The 20,329-nt window shown below is 45.2% G+C and overlaps 1 protein-coding gene across 1 annotated transcript in view; it reads left to right on the forward strand.

Annotated features, from left to right (window-relative positions):
• Window positions 1-2,278: 2,278 nt before the first annotated feature.
• TAPT1 (transmembrane anterior posterior transformation 1) overlaps window positions 2,279-20,329 on the forward strand; it is a 139,271-nt gene continuing 121,220 nt past the window's right edge. The window contains exon 1 of the mRNA XM_033948817.1: window positions 2,279-2,564. Coding sequence (XP_033804708.1) covers window positions 2,285-2,564 — 280 coding nt within the window. The 5' untranslated portion in view covers window positions 2,279-2,284. The remainder of the gene's footprint in view (window positions 2,565-20,329) is intronic.

Here is a 20,329-nt window from a genome sequence, read left to right on the forward strand (position 1 = left end):
GAAGCATGAAGGGTGAAAAAGGGGGTCAGGGTGGTATGGAAGCGTGGTGAAGGGTGAGAAAGGGGGTCAGGGTGGTATGGAAGCATGGTGAAGGGTGAGAAAGGGGGTCAGGGTGGTATGGAAGCGGGGGGAAGGGAGAGGAGAGAGTGAAATGCCAGACTATGGGGGTGTGGGAGAGATAGAAGGGGGAGGCATAAAGTTTCTGGAAAGTGAATAGGAGAGAAGATGCCATATAGAAAGGGAAGAGAGAGTAGACTGTGGATGAAAGGAAGAGAGTGACAAGATGAGTAAAGCAGAAACCAGAGAAGACAAGGTAGAAAAAAATTCAATATTTTTTTTTTTTTTTGCTTTAGGGGAGATGCATTGCTGTTTCTGTGGTGTTGCATTGTACGCAGAGTCCAGCTTCTTGGTGCTTCAGTTTAATCTTTGGCTATGTATTTTTATTCTATCTCCCCATTTACAAAACTGTAGAGCGTTTTTTAGCGTTGGCATCTGAGCTGTTACCACCATGGCTAAAAACCACACTACAGTTTTGTAAAAGGGGGAGGGGTTAGTTTGTGATTACATACTAGGCGAAGGTGTTTTCTGTGTTCTGTGTGTTTGAAAATACATGGTTTTCTGTTAGGATTGACTGTAGGATTGATCTGTACTAGTCTGGCTTGTTTAGTTTTACAATGGGTTTATTGACGTACTGCTCACTACAGTAAGATGCTGCCTTTTCCTAGGTACACTCTTGGGTGATGTGTGGATTGTTACTAAAAATCATGTTTTTCATACAGATGGGGGAGAGTGTCAAAAAATGATGGGCCCCGGGTGCCACATATGCTAGGTACGCCACTGCATGTTAGTATAACCTTATTCGTTTAATACTGTTTTTAAATTTTTGTTAAATTTAGTCTGTATTTTTAAATGGCTTTCTTCCCTTACCCGCGGCGACCATTTTTTTTTGTCCCTGTTTCAGTGGGTTACCCGCGACTAGCCATGGGTAACAGTCACCGTCTATGTGAGACTTTGACGAGTTTGGTTTGTATTCGAGTCAACCTTTTTACCCTCTTTTTTTGGGGGAAAAAGGTTACCTCGTTTTTTGTTTGGATAGGTTTATATTCAAGTATATACAGTAACTAATCTGAGAAAATAGGAAGTCATGGGATAGGAATAATAGACTATTATGGATTAAGAACTGATTGAAAGAAAGAAAACAGATAGCAAGTTTTAATGGTCAATATTCTCAATGGAGAAGGGTAAATAGTGGGGTTTCCCAGGGGTCTGTGCTGGGACCACCACTTTTTAACATATTTATCAATGATCTTGAGATGGGAGTAACTGTTTGTCACTTCTCTGTCACTGTTTGTCTCCATTTTCTTCCTTTGTTCCTGCACCCTGTAGCCAGCATCTTTCCACCTCCCTCCATTCCAGCTCATCGTTCCTTTCGTTTCCCTCCGCTCTCTTTCTCTCCCCTCACCCATGAGTTCTGCATTTGGCCCTCTCCCTTCCACCTGCACCCCCTTCAGCGACTTAGCAGTGGCAGTGATCAAGACAGGCTGCCGGCATCGGGGCCTTCCCTCTACAAGACCCACCTTTGTGGCAACAAGAAGTTTAAACAAAGAAGTGGGACTCACAGAGGGAGTCCTCAAAAAGAGGATAATGTCTGGGAAAACTCGGACATCTGGCAACCCTACCCAGAACCCTAAATGTACTGGTAAAGGGGGAATTTATATTTGTCATTTTTACTGTCCTTTACCTGACAGTGCTCTTCTGGCCTGCCTCCTGTGTACATAACCACCCACAGGTACTATAGGAAGCCAGGGGCTACACCTATTAAAGGTGAGCAACACTGCTGTTAGCTGAAATTACAGTTGCTGCGCAGAACTCTGATTTACTTTGTTGATTTCTTGTTTACATTCAATTTTTTGCTTTAAACTTTGTTTATACATTTCCGCAGGTGAGCATAAATAAAGCAAAAGCGTGGTGAGAAACCAGTGAATGATACCGGAACTACAGTTTCCTAAGATATAATTTATTGGAATAAGTGAAGGATCTGGTGTCCTTCCTTGGCTCCTCATCGCTCTTTGGCTTGCTGTTGTTGTGCAATATAATCACCAGCATACCGTATTAGGGAAGAAAAAGATCTGAAGCCGTTAATGAAGGACATATTATTGGCATAAATGCCATCTCTTTATAAGCACTACTCATCCAAACACATCTAGTCCAAAAAAAACAAACCCATCTAACATCACCGTCTGTAAGAGTCTGCCAATTTGGGGACGTCACGGTCGCTCACTCGATGACGTTCGGGCACGCGAAGGTTGGCTCCCGCCCATTCGGCTCGCTGCGCAGGCGCGAAAGCAGGGAGGCAGGGCTAGAGTTTGTTGTGTTTGTGGGGGTTCCGAGCATGGCGGCGGCCGCTGGTGCGGCAGTAGCCGGAGACCCGGCGGCGGGCGGCGAGGAGCAAGCGGAGCGGCGAACGGGCGGCGCCGTCCAGGGCCCGGCCGAGACCCTGGGCTTCTACGAGAGGAGCGAGAGCGAGCATCGGCGGCGGAAGAAGAGGGGACGCAGTTTGTCAGGTGCCCGAGGGGGGGACGGGGACTCGGGCTGCTGTCGAGGGGGGGGGGGGGCGCGCAATGGACTAAACCGAACGCCACCACCGTTGCTGGGGATTTCTGCGTAAAGTCAAATCTCCAGAATGTCGGTGTATTTGTTGCATTCTGCCTTGGCCAGTGTCTTTGGGGGCAGCCTTCCTTCCGCCGTGCTCCTGAGCCTCTCCACCTGCTTCCGTTGCGGGGGTCGGCTGCTCGTCTAGCTGTGGTCCCGGCACGGTTGTGAGGAGCCTGCAGGCGCCCCTGATTCTAAGCTAGTGGCTCTTAGTAGCTCCTTAGATTAGAGCGGGGTCTGTTTCGCCTTGCGTGCTTTACTTAAACAGCACTTCAGAAAATGCATTCTCTGGCCCTTTGTTCCGGTATCTGGACTGTTTGGCAACAGTGCTGGCTGGGCTGGTTGAGGCTCAGGGAAATGTGATTGGCCAAGACCAGGCGGGGTGTCCTTAGGTGAGTAGGATGCTCCAATCCTGGTGGTCCACTGATTTTATCTCTGTCACCTCTAGAATCCAGGTTCCCTAACCCAAGTGGCTGAGACTCGGCAGTTTGGAAAAACTTTCCTCTTAGTGGTTTGTCTGCCCTTAAGCTGAACTTGTGAGCTATATTCTGGAGTAGGTTAATTCAGACCTCTATTTAATTCGTTTTCTATCCCCTTGTCCCCCAAAGAGCTCATAACAGGTTACAGGTAAACATACATAATATACAGTTAATAGGTTACAATTTGACATAGGAAACAACCTTGTACTGTAACTAACTCGATAACATCAATAAGCTTTCATTAATTCTAGGAGACAGCCCAAAAGCTTTGCGTAGTGTGTGGCATAGTGGTTAGAGCTACATCCTCGGTACTTTCAGGTTGTGGTTTTGAGTCCCATGCTGTGGTCCTTGTGACCCTGGGCAGTCACTTAATCTACCACTACTCCAGGTACATTAGTTAGACCAGGAGTGGGCAACGAGGGCCGCAATCCAGTTGGGTTTTTAGGATTTCCCCAATGAATATGCATGAGATCAATTTGCATACAATTGCATCCATTTGCAGCTCTCGTTGCCCACCCCTGAGTTAGACTGTGAGCCCTCCGGGACAGATAGAGAGAATGCTTAAGTACTTGATTGGGTATATCAAATCCCAATCCCTTTCCCTTTACAGCTGAGACTAGAGAGCTGTACGGGAATGGGGACGACGGAGATCCCGCGGGATCCCCCTTCGGGTCATGGGGATCCCATGGGGACGCCCCCTCGGGTCATGGGAAACCCGTGGGGACGTCCCCTCAGTTCGCGGGGATCCCGTGGGGACACCCCTTGTGGTCTTGGGGATCCCGCGGGGTTCGATGCAACTTGAGCCGCGAGGCTTGTCTTCTTTTCCTACCTGCCCTGCAGCAGCACACATAACCGACCGGAAGTCTTCCCCGATGTCAGCGCTGAAGTTGGAGGGAGGGCTTAAGCAAAGCCCTCCCTCCCTCCGACATCAGCGCTGACATCAGGGAAGACTTCCGGTTGGCTATGTGTGCTGCTGCAGGGCAGGTAGGAAAAGAAGACAAGCCTCGTGGCTCCATCTACCTCCCAGAGCTCCATTTGGATGAGAAAGTTGCTGGCAGATGAGGGCTGGACACGAACATGGGAGGCAAACGCGGAACACAAAAGGGGGAAGGGAGTGCCTTTTTGGAAACAAGGTATGAACTTGGGAAAGAGATGCTGAGATGGGGAGGGAATGCATTTTTGGACACAGAAGGCATGAACTTTGGAGAGAGGAAGGGAGGGAAAGATGCTGAGGTAGGGGAGGAAATAGAAAGGGAGAATTAGGCAAGGGTGTGTCAATGAGAAGAAAAGAGATGGTTGTGTACAAAGGGGAATGGAAGAAAGTTGAATTTTTGGTCATAGGGAGTGAGGAACAGATGAGAGGGAGAAATATTGTGGTGGAAAGGGAACAGTGGGACAGATTGAAATGGATGCAAGAGGGAGGAATGTTGGACATAGTGGTGAAGAGAATGGAGGGAGAGATGTGGCATGGTGCTGGAGTGGGGTGATAAAAGGAGAAATGTTGGGCATGGGGCTGGTGGGCAGGGGTGAAAGATGAGAAACGGATAAATGCAGGACCATGGTAGGAGGAACCAATGGACAGCAACAGAAGAATTTACAGAAGATGGGAAAGCGGAAAAAAGAAATTGGGACCAACTTTATGGAAAAATAAGTCTCCAGACAACAAAGTTAAAAAACAGAATTTATTGACTAAAATATGTTAGCTTTGGGAAATGTATATAGCAGATGTTTTTGTATTGTGTTTAAAAGAAAAGGAAATGCATTTCTGGTTTTATTTCTATAGTGTTGAAGTACTTGCTGACCCTTGCTTTGACTGGTGGGGATCCCCAAGCACCGCCAGCAGAGGACCTCCTCTAGAGATGGCCAGAACTCCCCTCCACCAAGCACAGCAGTCACTGGCAACATCCATGAGCCACTGAGGTGCCAGCATCTGTGACTCAGGGACGCTACTGCTGCCTGCCAAGCTTGGCAAAATGGACCCCCGTCCAACTGCAGTGGAATTCCTCAGCTGACAGCTTGGGGGTTCTCATCAGCTGAGTATTTATATTTTATATTTGCATTAGAGGCTCTGGTAGAAATTCGTTTACAAAGTATGTATTCTTCCCAATTAATATTTCCAAATTAATAAAGTGTCTTTGCTTATTTGTAAATGGGTCTCTACCAGAGCCTTTAATTCAACTAAACTCAACTAAACCTTAAGTTTGTGTACCACATCATCTCCACAGAAGTAGAGCTGGGCATGGTTTACAGGAATTGATATAAAAAGGAACTCCAAAGAAAAGTAGAAGAACTTGGTACAGAGAAGGTAGCATAATTAAATGAAATAACTATTTCTGAAGTTTCTAGGGACGGGTGGGGATTCCTCGCGGGGACGGGTGGGGATTCCTCACAGGGACGGGTGGGATTTTGGCGGGGACGGGTAGGGATGGCTGGGATTTCTGTCCCCGCGCAACTCTCTAGCTGTGACCTTTCTGGTTTCTTCCCTACCTTTCTAACACTTTTCCACACTGAAGTTTGGGGAAGTGGGAGGAATACCCCCGCCCAAGTCAGCAGTAGCAGTTTTAGAAACAGATTTTCTAAGGTTTTTTTATTCTTTGTAAGCAAAATGCTTTAGTAAATTAGTCTCTTAAGGTGACTATAAATCATTGGCAGAAGCCAGCAGTCTAGAAATGTAGAAAATAACTGCAGATGATGGCCCTTCCACATTTCCTCCATCTAAGATCTCGCATGCTTGTCCAATGCTTTCTTGAATTCAAATACAGACCTTGTTCACTGGAGCATCATTCTACATGTCTTCCACCCTTTTTGTAAAGAAATATTTCCTTAGATTACCTTTGGGTCTGTCCCCTTTCAACTTCATCTTATGCCCTCTCGTTCCAGAGCTTCCTTTTAGTTGAAAGAGGCCTTCCCCCTGTGTATTTATTCTGCAGGGTGTTTTTTAAATGCCTCGATCATCTCTCTCTTGTCTTTCTTCCAAAGTATACATATTGAGGTCTTAGTCTGTCTCTGTATGCTTTATGATAAAGACCACTGATCACTTTAGTAGTATCCCTTCCCAAAGCTTGTTATCAGCTGTGTGACAACACTGCATTGACAAATGATGTGTAGGGGCGCCTGAATCACTATGGCCTGTTTTGGTCTCTCATATCTGCCCCTCCACCAACCTTTACCCAGTTTGTCTGTTGTACCCTTCCCCCATCCTTTATTCAGTCTCTCATATACCCTTCACTCAGCCTTTGTCCATCCTCTCTCTTATAGGCTCCCCAGCCTTTGCTCAGTTTCTCTTTTTTCCTCTCTCTCATACTCTCCCCCAGCTTATGCCAAGACTCTCTCTCTTTATCTCTCTCTCATATATATCTGCCACTTCCAGGCAACTAATATGTTTGGAATTTTGTCACCCATTTCACCTTGCCTTACTATTTGCAGAGCTGCCTCAGAAACAGTGTGTCTCCCTCTTCCACACTATGATGCTGATGCACTTTGTAAGCTTGAGCTGCTCAATAAGGCTATATACACAGGAAATGAAGGCTATACACAGGAAATGAAGACGGGAAACTGACAGGGACAACAGTTAGTCTAGAAGAGATATGCAGACAGATTGATAGGCTTAAAAATCCCCGGGATCGGACAGCATCCACCTGAGAGTAATCAAAGAACTGAAAGGGGTTATAGCTGAATTGCTCCAACTAATAGCCAAACTGTCGATCAAATCAGGAAAGATTCCGGAAGACTGGAAAGTGGTGAATGTTACGCCGATCTTCAAGAAAGGTTCGAAGGGAGATTCGGGAAACTACAGACCAGTGAATCTGATTTCGGTCCCAAGAAAGATGGTAGAGGCACTGATAAAGGACCGCATCATTGATCACCTTGACGAACACAAACTGATGAGGACCAGCCAGCACGGCTTCAACAAAGGAAGATCTTGCTTGACAAACTTACTGCACTTCTTCGAAGGAGTAAATGGGCAGATAGACAAGGGTGACCCGGTCAACATCGTATATCTAGATTTTCAGAAGGCGTTCGACAAGGTTCCTCATGAACGCCTACTTTGAAAAATTACTAGCCATGGAATCGAGGGTGATATACTCACGTGGATTAAAAACTGGTTGGCAGATAGGAAACAGAAAGTGGGGGTGAATGGACAATACTCGGACTGGAAAAGTATCACGAGTGGAGTTCTGCAGGTTTCGGTGCTCGGGCCTGTGTTCTTCAACATATTTATAAACGACCTAGAAATTGGCACAACAAGTGAGGTGATTAAATTTGTAGATGATACATAGTTATTCAGAGTAGTGAGGACACAGAAGGATTGCGAAGACCTACAAAGAGACATAAATATGCTCGAGGAATGGACCGCAAAATGGCAAATGAGGTTCAACGTGGATAAGTGCAAGGTGATGCATGTCAGTAACAAAAATCATATGCACAAATACAGGATGTCCTGTATTTGGGAGAGAGCCCCCAGGAAAGAGACTTGAGAGTACTTGTAGACAAGTCAATGAAACCGTCCGCACAATGTGCGGCGGCTGCAAAAAGGGCAAACAGAATGCTAGGAATGATTAAGGGGATCACAAACAAATCTGAAAAGGTTATCGTGCCGTTATACCGGGCCATGGTACACCCCCACCTGGAATACTGCACCCAACACTGGTCGCCGTGCATGAAAAAGGACATAGGGTCCAGAGAAGAATGACAAAAATGGTTAAGGGACTGGGGCAGTTGCCGTACAATGAGAGGCTAGAGAAACTGGGCCTCTTCTCCCTTAAGAAGAGAAGATTGAGAGAGGACATGATCGAAACATTCAAGATATTGAAGGGAATTGACTTAGTAAAGAGAGACTGGTGAAGAGAAGAGAGGGGGATAGATTCCGTACAAATGTAAGGAAGTTCTTCTTCACCCAGAGAGTGGTAGAAATCTGGAACGCTCTTCTGGAGGCTGTTATAAGGGAAAGCACCCTTCAGGGATTCAAGAAAAGGTTAGATAAGTTCCTGCTGGACCAGAACATACTCAGATAAGGCCAGACTCAAATAGGGCACTGGTCTTTGACCTAAGGGCTGCCGCGTGAGCGGACTGCTGGGTACAATGGACCACTGGTCTGACCCAGCAGTGGCAATTCTTATGTTCTCAAATTCATTCAGACTTTCCGAGACTTCTGCACTGCATGGCTTTGTGTTTGGAAGTGAGAAATGTTGTTTTTGAGGCAGCTGTACAAAAGGAAAAGATTTGGGGACATGAAATCCTGGGTAACTAGGGTGCAGTTTTTAGATACCATGGTGACTTTGTTCCCAGATTTTGTCATCCCTGTATTAATTGCATGATGATTTGAATCATCTGAGTATTCATTTGAATCATTTTGAGTATTAGTGTGTCTTGTTAAATATATATTGTAAAGTCCTTGGGTATGGTAAGACATATATTAAATCTGAATTCATATAATAGCAGCTATTTATTTATATATAGACTGTCAAATCTATTTGTCATATCTATATGCTGGAAATAATGTGAGAGTTCAGATTCTGTTCTTGGACAAAATTATAGGTAGTATGTTGCTTTGATTTGGTGAAATGATCTCACAAAATACAGTTCACCAATACAGTTTATTCCAAATGAACAGTATTGAAGATGTGCTTGGATATACTGTAGAATATGTGGTTCTTTTTTGCAAGGTTTAGTGTATAGTTTTTTAAATCTGTGTTGCAAGCTTAAAGAAGTATAGATTCTGATAGACAACCTCAAAATCCATATGGTCAACTCGTGGTAACATTGTAAATGTTGGCAAATAAAAACTTGTAAACTTAATCCAGCTTGCCCAACAGGATGGATAACTAACAACAGGATGATTAACTGTCATCTTAACCAGGCCAGTTGCCAACTCGCCTTGCCAAACTCATATATATATACAGTAAAACCTTGGATTGCAAGTAACTTGGTTTGCAAGTGTTTTGCAAGACAAGCAAAACATTTTATTAAATTTTAACTTGATATACAAGCATTGTCTTGCAATACAAGTACATACAGTATACATACATCACAACATCAGAACTGAAGCTATGGTTCTTCTCTCTCTGACACTGCAAGAGTGTAGTGACTTCTAAACAAGCAATGTCTTGCAATATGAGTACATACAGTATACACGCGCCACAACATCACAACTGAGCTGATGGTTCTTCCCTCTCTGACGCTGCAGGAGTGTAGCGACTGTTCTAAATGAGCAAATCTTGCAATATGAGTACATACAGTATACACGTGTCACATCACCACTGAGCTGATGGTTCTTCCCTCTCTGATGCTGCAGGAGTGTAGTGACTGTTCTAAACGAGCGAGGTCTTGCAATACAAGTACATACAGTATTTTGTATTAAAGTTTTTGGGCTGTGGAACGAATCATCTGAGTTTCCATTATTTCCTATGGGGAAATTCGCTTTGATATACAAGTGCTTTGGATTACAAGTATGCTTCTGGAACGAATTATGCTCGTAAACCAAAGTCTTACTGTATGTCAGTTTTATGACGCAGTTTTGCAACATAATACCACAATGCCATTGCTTTCAGCCCTAATAATATCTTCCCCTCCCCCACTGCTTATTAGCATACTGTATTTTTCGCTCTATGACGCACCTTTTTTCCACCCAAAAGTGATTGGAAATCTCGGTGCGTCTTATGAAGATACAAAATTTGGACCCCCGTATAGTTGCACAACCCCTCCCCCCCACGCAGCCACACCACCTTTTTAAACCCCGCTGCCGCAGGACCATCTTTTGAAAATAAACACCCCGTCCGCCACCCCTTTTTCAAGCAGCCTGGTGGTCCTGTACTTTTTTAATCATACCCCCCTGTGCTCCATACTATTTCTGGGCAGAAGGTGCACAAGTCAGGAGCGCGGATGTTGGGACCAAGCTTTATGCACTCCCGCTTAGGCCCGTGCCACTTGGGCCAGGTAGGAACGTGGAAAGCTCATGCCTGACCTCCACGCCCCTGACTTGTGCACCTGCCTATAAATAGTATGGAGCCGTCGAGGGAGGAAAGGAAGAATTAAAAAAGGTACAGGGTTTTTTTTGTTGTTTTTTTTAAAGGTGCAGGGGATATGATTAAAAAGGTACGGGGGTGTTTAAAAGGGTACGGGGATATGGGGAATGATTTAAGATACTGGGGAGGTACGTGGGGGATATGGCGATGATTGAAGGTACTGGGGGTATGTGGGCAGTAAGGGGGATGATTAAAGTACTGGGGGGATGATTTAAGGTACTGGGAGGCACGTGGGGGTATGGGACCTGCTTGCCTGTCACTAGGCCTGCCTGCCCTGTCCATGCCTGTCCTGTGCCCTATCCACCATTAGACAACCAGAGGGGGGATAGGATACAGAGCCTGGCAGAGAGGGAGGCAGGGTGCAGAGCCTGGCAAAGAGTGTGGGGTTGGGTGCAGAGCCTGGCAGGGAGAATTTGGTTCAGAATGGTTTTTTTCTTGTTTTCCTCTTTTAAATCTAGGGTGCGTCTTATGGTCAGGTACGTCTTATGGAGCCAAAAATACGGTAATTTTATTTGCTAGTATCAAATTTGACTTTACCCCTCTTCCTGCAGAGATATGCAGCACCTGAAATCCTAGCATATGCTCTGAATGTGATAAATATTATATATGCATATATCTCTCTCTGCCAATTTTGGAACATAGATTGTAGGAGTCTGGCAGGTACCAGTTCTACTTACTAGCTATTGGAGTTGCTGATGCAGCCCACTCTAGCCTTGATCCTGATCCATTTTTACCATTTATAGGACTCAGACTATAGAAATCTGCCTAACATTGGTCTTCTTCCCAACCTCTAGAGCTGTCATTGAAGCTCACTCTGACTATGAGGTCATAAAAGTTTTGCTTTAATTTGATTCCATACAATTTCATGCACTTTTGAATTCTGTCACCATTTTTGTCTTCACCACCTTCCCCAGGAGGGCATTCCAGGAATCCACCACCATTTCTGTGAAGTAATTTGTGATGTTGCTCTGAAGTCTACCATCCTGCATCCTGCTCCCCTGACTCTGAAAAAGATTACTGTATTTTTCGCTCTATAAGATGCACCCTAGATTTAGAGGAGGAAAACAAGAAAAAAAAAACATTCTGAACCAAATTGTGTACTAATATATACCAGGCTCTACACCCTGTCCCCCTAACTCCCTGCAAGGCTCTACACCCTGTCCTTCCTCCCTGCCAGTCTCTGTACCCTGTCCCCCTCCCTGACTAACACCAGTTCTGGTAGGATACACATTTTAAATCTGACATTGTAATCACAAAGAAAAGAAAATCATTTTTCTACCTTTTGTTGTCTGGTCATTATTCAAATCATGTTGTGGTCCCAGGCTCTGATTATCTTCTGATAACTCGCTTGCCAGGGTCTCCTTCTTTCTTTTTCCCTTCCCTCCATCTATCCTGGCAGCTGAAGACAGGCACCTCCCCCCAGCAGTCTGAAGCAGGAGAGGGCCAGAGGCCAAAGAGGGGTCCAACAGCTGAAAACAAGACCCTATTGCAAGACCCTATTTCTTGTGTCAGTGTAGACGTACGTGTCAATCTTGACCTCTAGAGTGTTGTCTTTCAACTTTTCCATGAGAATGGCCAGCCTACGCTGCCTGTATGTAACCCCAGTGGGGGGAGGAGGAGTCGAACTCCGGTGCACCCCATCCCTTCCCTCAATTCCCAGGAGAAGGATACCTTGCCCTTGCGGAGATGTTTATGACAGTTACTGCACATCATGTAGTTGGTCTTCCCCTGTTCATTCTGCTTTCACCAGGCAAGTTCGTGCCCGGCCACCTCTGCAGTGAGCCGGGGTTGAAGGTGCTTGGTGGGGGTGGGGGGGGACAGACAACAGAGCGTCCAACGCTGCTGGCCTCAGCACATCGAGTGCGGGGATGCTCCGAGTTACTGCGTGAGTCACCGGGGGGGGGGGGGGGTGCTCAAGGGCCCGGTCTTCCGCCCTACTCCATTCCCCAGCCCCGCACACAAAGAGCGCTCGTGGCTGACAGTTCAGAGCTGCGCTCTCAAGCTCCGCTCCACACCGAGCTAAGCCTCCCACAACTGCCCACTGGCCATACTTTGCTTGTTGACCACAAGGCAGCCAATCTGAACGTTGGGTCCCAGCATTGCACCACACCTCTCCTTTCACTAAGCGATCGTTTTGCCCAATTGCCAATCAGGAGGCAGAAGCTCCTTCCTTATATCCAGAGACTCTGATACAGAGGCAGGAGGGAGGTATTGATTGTGATGTCGCACATCCCTCTCTTAGGGCTCTTGGGGGGGGTGTTTGGTTATAGTCGCTCCATAAGATTCACCCTTATTTCCACCCACTTTTTTGGGGGAAAAAGTACGTCTTATGGAGCGAAAAATACAGGAGTTTGCTTACTAATTCAGTCATTTAAAATGCTTAAAAGGTAACATATCCCTCTTTTCCTCTAGGATCTTCAAGTCTCTTCTCATATGTCTTTTGGCACAAGCCCCATATCAATTTTTCATCTTCTCCAAGCCACCTCAAATCTTTTGACACCCTTAGTGAGACATGGCCTCCAAAACTGAACACTAGTGCTGCCCAATTCACGATTCAAATCAATTCACCGATTCACTTCGGGTGAATCGATTCAAATTGATTTAAAACAAGAAAAAACCAGCCTCCCAATTTGGTGACTGACCCTCCCCCCTCGCCCCCTAAAGCAGGAGTGGCAGCGCTGCCTCTTGTTGGCCGGCCACTTCCACTCCTGCTTTAGAGGGCGAGGGGGGAGGGTCAGTCGGGAAGTACTGGTGCCCAGCTTCCCCCCTAGCCTCCCACGCATCCAGGGCCGGATTAAAAGGTAGGCCAAGTAGGCACGTGCCTCGGGTCCGAGGAGTTCAGCAGGGCCCGATGCGCTGCTACAATGACTTCACATCGTGCCCGGGTTAGGAGGCTGCAGGCAGCGATTGTGGTTCTGTGTACATCTTCCCTGCCTCGGCAGACAGTGCTGCTATTGGTGCTTGCCTGCACCGTGGCCCATCTGCTTAAGGCCTGCCCGCCGGCTCCATTTAATTCCGCTTGCTGCCCCAAAAGAGCCAGGTGCGTGCAGTGATTGCATGCCGCTGGCCCATAAGCCTTCTCTCTGTCGGAATTGACATCGGGGAAAGGCTTATGGACCAGCGGTGCAATCGGACGCACCTGGCCCTTTTGGAATTGTGGCAGTAGTGGGGGGGAGGGGTGTTTAATGGAGTCGACGAGCAGTGGTGGCGGGCAGGGGGTGAGTGGCGGGAGGCGGAATCGGTGGCGGGTCGGCTTGGGGGAAGGCAGGCAGGCTTTGTGGGGAGGAAGGAAGGATTGTGTGTGGATCCTGCAGCTCTTGCCATGAGACTGGACCCATAGCAGCACCAAATGAAGTACAGTATATTTAAACATTTCTTCTGCTGCCATCAGAATGTTGCACGATAAAAAAATTAAAAAAAAGACATCAAGTATAGGCAGCCTCAATCAGCCTGAGAGGAGTGCTGAGGGGGAGGAGGTAAGGAGTGAAGAGCCAATAGGAATAGGCTATAAAGGCATGAAAAAGTACTGAAGGACGGATGGGAATAAGAAAGGAGACAGGAAGAAAAATATAGGGTTGGAAAGATGATAAAGAGTATTTGGAGAGAGGGGTGGGGTGAGCAAAGAAAAATGTCTGGTAGGAGAAAGAACAGTGAAGAGTGGAAGTAGAGAAGCAAGAAGGGGAAAAGAAATAAATAAGAAATTGAGGACATGCGGGTGGGGTAGCCTGGGCAGGGAATGCAGGCCTTCAAGGGGTGCATAGGCCTTCAGGTATGTTGGCACAGACCTTCAGGGGTGGGGGGCAGGCCTTGGAGGGGGTGCAGGCCTTCAGGGGGAGCCCTGGTGTAGAAGTACACAGAGGGAGGGAAGGGGAGGTTCAAAGAGACGTGCATATGCCGGACTTTGGAAGGGAGGAAGAAATAATGGGTCTAAAATCAGAGGAGAGGGAGAGAGATGGTGGACAATGGAATTTAGGGAGGGAAGGAACAGAAAGGGAGAGAAGTTGGACATAAGGAATGGTGTGGAGGGGGATAGAGATACTGGATATGAGGGTAGTTGGGAAAAGAAAGGGAGAGATGGTGGACCCTGGGGTGATGAGGAAGGAGGGAGAGATGCTGGAAGAAAGGGTAGTTGAGAAAAGGTGGATCTGTGGATGGAGACGAAAAAAAGGAAAGATGCCAGACCTCCGGGGGAGGGAAGGGAAACAGAAGGGGAGGACAGAGATGGAAGATGGATGGTTAGCATGGAGAAAGGAGACCCTGGCAAGCAAGTTATCAGAAGACAACCAGAGCCTGGGACCAACAAGATTTGAATAATGCCCAGACAACAAAAGGTAGAAAAAATTTTATTTTCTATTTTGTGATTACAATATGTCAGATTTGAAATGTGTATCATCCTGCCAGAACTGGTGTTAGACCGCAAATGTGAGCTAGGATTTAACAGAGAAAGGAAAAGTCTTTTTTGTTTGTTTATTTTGTTTACACCACAATGCCAGTGTGGTTAGGAGAAGGCAAAGGGAGTGAAGAGGCTATAAAATAAACCCACCAGGATGTTTGGAAAAAAACACCCAATTAGGCAGGAAAATCGATTCAATGGGCACCACTACTAAACCCAGAAAGGCATATCCTCTCTCTATGCAGCCTAGAATCCTGGCTACAGCCACCACCTTGTCATTTTGTTTTGTATTTTAAGATCCTCCAACACTATCGCACTAAAGGTCCCTCTCCTAGTCTATGCTCATCAGCCTCTCATCCCACTAGAGTTCTTTTGGGTTCCTATAACCCAGTGTCTCTCAAATTGTATGCCGTGGTACAGTGGTGTGCCCTGAAAAGATTCTGGGTATGCCATGAGAGATTCCAGAATTTTACTTTATTTTTAAAAATTATCTTCATAGATGACATGTATGCCACATTCGCAAGAGTCTTGTCAATGTTATGAGTATCTGCGAGCGTAAAGCTACAACCGCCCAGACAAGCATAATTTTTTAGATGTGATTGGTCCTTGAAAACGAATGGCAAGTTTTTTAGTTACCTCATATATATTTTTTATGCAGTAGTTATCCTAACTTGAGCAACAAAGCAATCAAGGTTTTGTTACCATTTGGCTCTTATCTATGCAAACTTGGATTTTCAACTCTGATAGAAATTACATTTTTAAAAATGACTGTAGATGGTGGATGATGAAATGCATGTTTGCTTGTCGACTATCAAGCTACGTTTTGAATTAATTTGCACTAAAAAACAAGCTTATCCATCGCATTGATTAGTAATTCTATTCTATCTACTTTAGTTTTCACCACGTTTTAAATGACTATATGCTTTATAATCTATGTATATGGGGTTAACAACTAATCTGCATTCTTTTTATTTAAAGCTCTTGCCTCGTAGTTCAGTGATCCCATTTTGAGTGGTTTGTAGGATTGAATGTTTGTGTTGCATTAGTTTAGTGACTAAGGACTGTTTGTATGTGTGAGTGAATGTGTTTGTGAGGGTGAAATGAATATATGGTTGCATTTTATAATACGCTTGAGAAGGTTTGTGCATTGACAGCTCATTCTGAGTATGAATAATCTTCATGGCTGACTGATTTGGTCAAAGGTGGGATTGAGTTTGGGATGCTTGGATGACACTTAAAATGATCTGAGGTAGAGAGAATGGCATGGGGAAAAATTTTCCTCATCCCTGCAGGATCTCACTATCCCTATCCTGTCCCTTTGAGCTCTGTCCCAGTCCCTGCCCCATTCCTGCAAGCTCTGTCCTCATTTGCACATGCCTCGAACACTTTAAAATCATAACTGTTTAAAGCTTGTGTGGTTAAGGCAGAGCTTGCAGGAATGGAACAGGGACAGAACTCACAGGGACGGGGATATTGAAATCCCATTGGGGGTGGGGACAAATTTGTCTTCCATATCATTCTCTAATCTGTTTCTCCCCTTTCCCTCATCTGATCTCTCCATTCCATCCTAACTCCTTCACCTCCTCTAATCTCCCTGCCAGTTGTTTCCTTCCTATTTTCCTTCCTCCCCTGTCCAGCAGTACCCCTTCCCCTCCATCCTCCCTTGTCCAGGAGTACCCCTTCTCCCTTCCCTCTCCAGCAAATGTTTCCTTTGGTAGGCCGACCCACATCGCATTATCGAAGGGGGCCGGCCTAGCAAAGTCCCCGAGGCTGCCTCATGAAACCGCGGCTAAACTACTGCTTAAGGGCAGCTGTGTGCTAAAATTAAAAGTACACAGAGCTGCCACTGCTGGTTTGGAGGTACGGAGACATACGCGGCAGGAGACCCGGTGAAGGCAGGAGGCAGCAGTCCCAGCATACGTGACGGCAACAGGAAGTTGCAAGTCAGCTGACGCTGGCACCTATGCTTCTCTTCCTGCCTAGTGTGCAGTTTGAAAACCCAAATCCTTCACTGACTGGCAAGAAATTTTTGCGGACCGGCAGTTGAAGAACACTGTTCTATAGCATGACACTAACAACAGCCATCTGTTAATTTTTTCAAAGTGAAATTGTTACCTAAAAAAGAAACCTTATTATAAAAAACATTTTTAAACTGGAAAAACTTCGCAAAACTGTCTACATCAAATTTAAGATGTAAAACGTACATTCTTCAGCCCAGAGCGCTATTTCTTTAAGCCCTCATACCTTCTCCATGATCCAGAAAATAGTGTACAAGTGGAGGACTTTCCAAACAACTGCCAACATGCCAAAGTCTGGCCATCCAAGCAAGTTGATCCCCAAAGCAGACTGCAAGATGCTAAAAGAAGTCTTCAAAAACCTTAAAATGTCATCACAGGACCTACAGCAGGCTCTTGCTACTGTTGATGTAAAAGTGCATGCCTCTACAATCAGAAAGAGACTGCACAAATTTAATTTGCATGGGAAGTATGTAAGGAGGAAACCTTTGCTCTCTAAGAGAAGCATCAAGGCCAGACTGAAGTTTGCCAGAGAGAACGTAGACAAACACCAGGACTTCTGGAATAGTGTTCTATGGACATATGAGTCTAAAATTGAATTATTTGGACACCAGAAAAGAGGACATGTTTGGCGTACACCATTCCAGGAAAAGAACTTCATACCAACTGTGAAGCATGGAGGTGGAAGTGTTACAGATTGGGGATGTTTTGCTGCAGCAGGACCTGGCTAGCTCACCATCATAGAATCCACCATGAATTTTACCGTGTATCAGAGGGTGCTTGAGGAACATGTAAGACCATCTGTAAGAAAATTAACGATGAAGTGGAACTGGATCCTGCAATATGACAATGACCCAAAACATACCAGTAAATCCACCAAGGACTGGCTGAAAACTAAGAAATGGCAGAAATTTTCTGTGGACCGGCACCGGTCCGCGGACCAGCAGTTGAAGAACACTGCTCTAGAGTATACATATTCAGGTCTTCCATTCTCTTCTCATATATCTCTTGGCGCAGGCTGTATACCATTTTTTGTTGCCTTTTGTGGAAAATAAAGGAAAATAAAACTAGAATAATATGTCGTATGCATTTTAAAACTTTTAAAGTTAAAACTTGATGGAAGAAAAACAGTAAAAATGATAAATACCCATGGTATACCCATACTTACATACACTGTTGGCATAGAGGCTGGACACAATCAGATTTACAGTCTAGACCAGTGTTCTTCAACCACCAGTCCATGGACCGGTGTCGGTCCACAGAAGTTTCCTGCCGGTCCACAGGGCCAGCATGTGCATCAGGCCCAAAACTGTGTTCTTCAACTGCCGGTCCGCAGTGCAATCGATGCGTTGTTAATAAGATTATATTGTATGTATATATGAAAAATGAATGGAAAAAATAGTGTTACAATTAGGACTATGGGGACAGGGTCTGGGGTAGAGATGGGCAGGGTCTGGCCCACGACTTAGCCCAGTGTTCTTCAACCGCTGGTCTGCGGACCGATGCCGGTCCACAAAATAATTCTTTTATTTCTGCCGGTCCTTTGGTGTAAAAAGGTTGAAGAACACTGGTCTAGACCATAAAACTAGAAACTGATGACTATACCTCATGAAATGATATAGATAGGCTTTATCTTTCATAGAAAAATGATGGATGAGGTTTATTACAAGTGGAACAAATTATGTAAGAAGGGAAGAGGCCTACGTGATTACATTCTAAAAGGTAAAGAGCAATGGATTAACATACACAAATGAAACATTGTATAAAACTATGGGAACTCTTTATGGGCATGTACCTTGGTATTTGCATAAAGCATTATCTTTGTATGTACCTAATAGATCCTTGAAATCAGAGTCAGCGATGAAATTGACAATTGAATCTATGCATTATACATTAACAAGTCAAACTACATTTTCAGTTGGAGGTTCAAGATTATGGAATGCATTGCAAGGTAGTTTAAGATTATGTAGAAATGCTGTACATTTTAGGCGATTACTTAAAACTCACTTATTTGTGACAGAGTATTATGGTTGAATATTGAGATTAAATTTAAGAGATAAAATGTGGAGTTAAATATGGAACTGCTTTTATTGTTGCATGTTTGTATGTATGTTTTTATTGTAACCTGTCTAGGTGTTAGGTGGGTAAGAAATTAAAAAAATAATAATAATAAATAGGAATACAGAAAGAAATAAACAAGAGAGAGTGTTTTTCCAAATTTCTAAACAGTTGCATGAACAATATTCGAGAAGTATATAGCAACGCAGTCAGCGAAACTTGACCACTCCATCTCCAACTTGCTGACAACAAGCGACTTCAAATCATTTCGAAAAGGAATCAAAACCCTGCTATTCAAAAAATTTATCCAGATATCTTAACTCTTCCCCTTGTCCTTTCCCCTCCCTTGTAAATCCCCCCTCAAAGTCTCACCCTCTCTTGTAATTTTTTCTCTCCAAAGTATCAATAGGAGGCTTTGCTTATAACAATTCGATATGGAGAAAGATACAGAATGGAAATTTGTAAAATGAAATAAGCAGTGATTTAAAAAAATATATTTAGCAGCTCAAGAACAAGCTATTTATAGAAATGTCAAGACAAATTGGAAAAAATTGCAGTGTCAGTAAAGGTAGGCTGCATAAAGAAAAAGAAGAAACTGTAGACCAGTGTTTTTCAACCTTTTTACACCCGTGAACTGGCAGAAATAAAATAATTATTTTGTGGACCGGCAAACTACTAGGACTAAAATTTAAAAACCCCGTTTCTGCCCCATCTCCGTGAGCTCAGTCACCTCAGTAACTATAGAAAAATAGACAAATATAGTGCAAAATATAGACATCAGATATAAATTCTCAAAACTGACACGTTTTGATCACTAAATTGAAAATAAAATCATTTTTCTTACCTTTGCTGTATGGTGATTTCATGAGTCTCTGGTTGCGTTTCCTTTTATCTGTGTATCCTTTCTTTCATTTCTTTCTTTCTGCACTCAGGCCCAAGAATTGTCCCTTTCTGTTCCCTCCCTCTTTTCCTTCCTATGTCCTTAGTGTCCCCGGTGCCTCCTTCTCATGTCTTTAGTGTCTCCAGTGCCTCCTTCCCATGTCCTTAGTGCCCCTTCCTGTCTTTAGTGCCCTCAGTGCTTCCTTCCCGTGTCTCCAGTGCCTCCTTCCCATGTCCTTAGTGCCCCTTCCTGTCTTTAGTGCCCCCAGTGTCTCCTTCCCATGTCCTTAGTGCCCCCAGTGCCTCCTTCCCATGTCTTTAGTGCCCCCAGTGCCTCTTTTCCATGTCTTTAGTGCTCCCAGTGCCTCCTTTCCATGTCTTTAGTGCTCCCAGTGCCTCCTTCCCATGTCTTTAGTGCCCCCAGTGCCTCCTTCTCATGTCTTTAGTGCCCCAGTGCCTCTTTCCCATGTCTTTAGTGCCCCCAGTGCCTCCTTCCTATGTCTTTAGTGCCCCCAGTGCCTCCTCATGTCTTTAGTGCCCCCAGTGCCTCCTTCTCATGTCTTTAGTGCCCCCAGTGCCTCTTCCCATGTCTTTAGTGCCCCCAGTGCCTCCTTCCCATGTCCATAGTGCCCCTTCCTGTCTTTAGTGCCCCAATGCCTCCTTCCCATGTCTTTAGTGGTCCAGTGCCTCATTCCTATGCCCTTAGTGCCCCTTCCTGTCTTTAGTGCCCCCAGTGCCTCCTTCCTATGTCCCTCTCACTGCCTTCCACACTTTGTCCTACCCCCACCCCCGAAGCCAACCTGCCTGCCTGTCTACCTCTCTCCCTCC

This window comes from Geotrypetes seraphini, chromosome 1 (assembly GCF_902459505.1).
Source record: "Geotrypetes seraphini chromosome 1, aGeoSer1.1, whole genome shotgun sequence".
Lineage (NCBI taxonomy): Eukaryota > Metazoa > Chordata > Amphibia > Gymnophiona > Dermophiidae > Geotrypetes > Geotrypetes seraphini.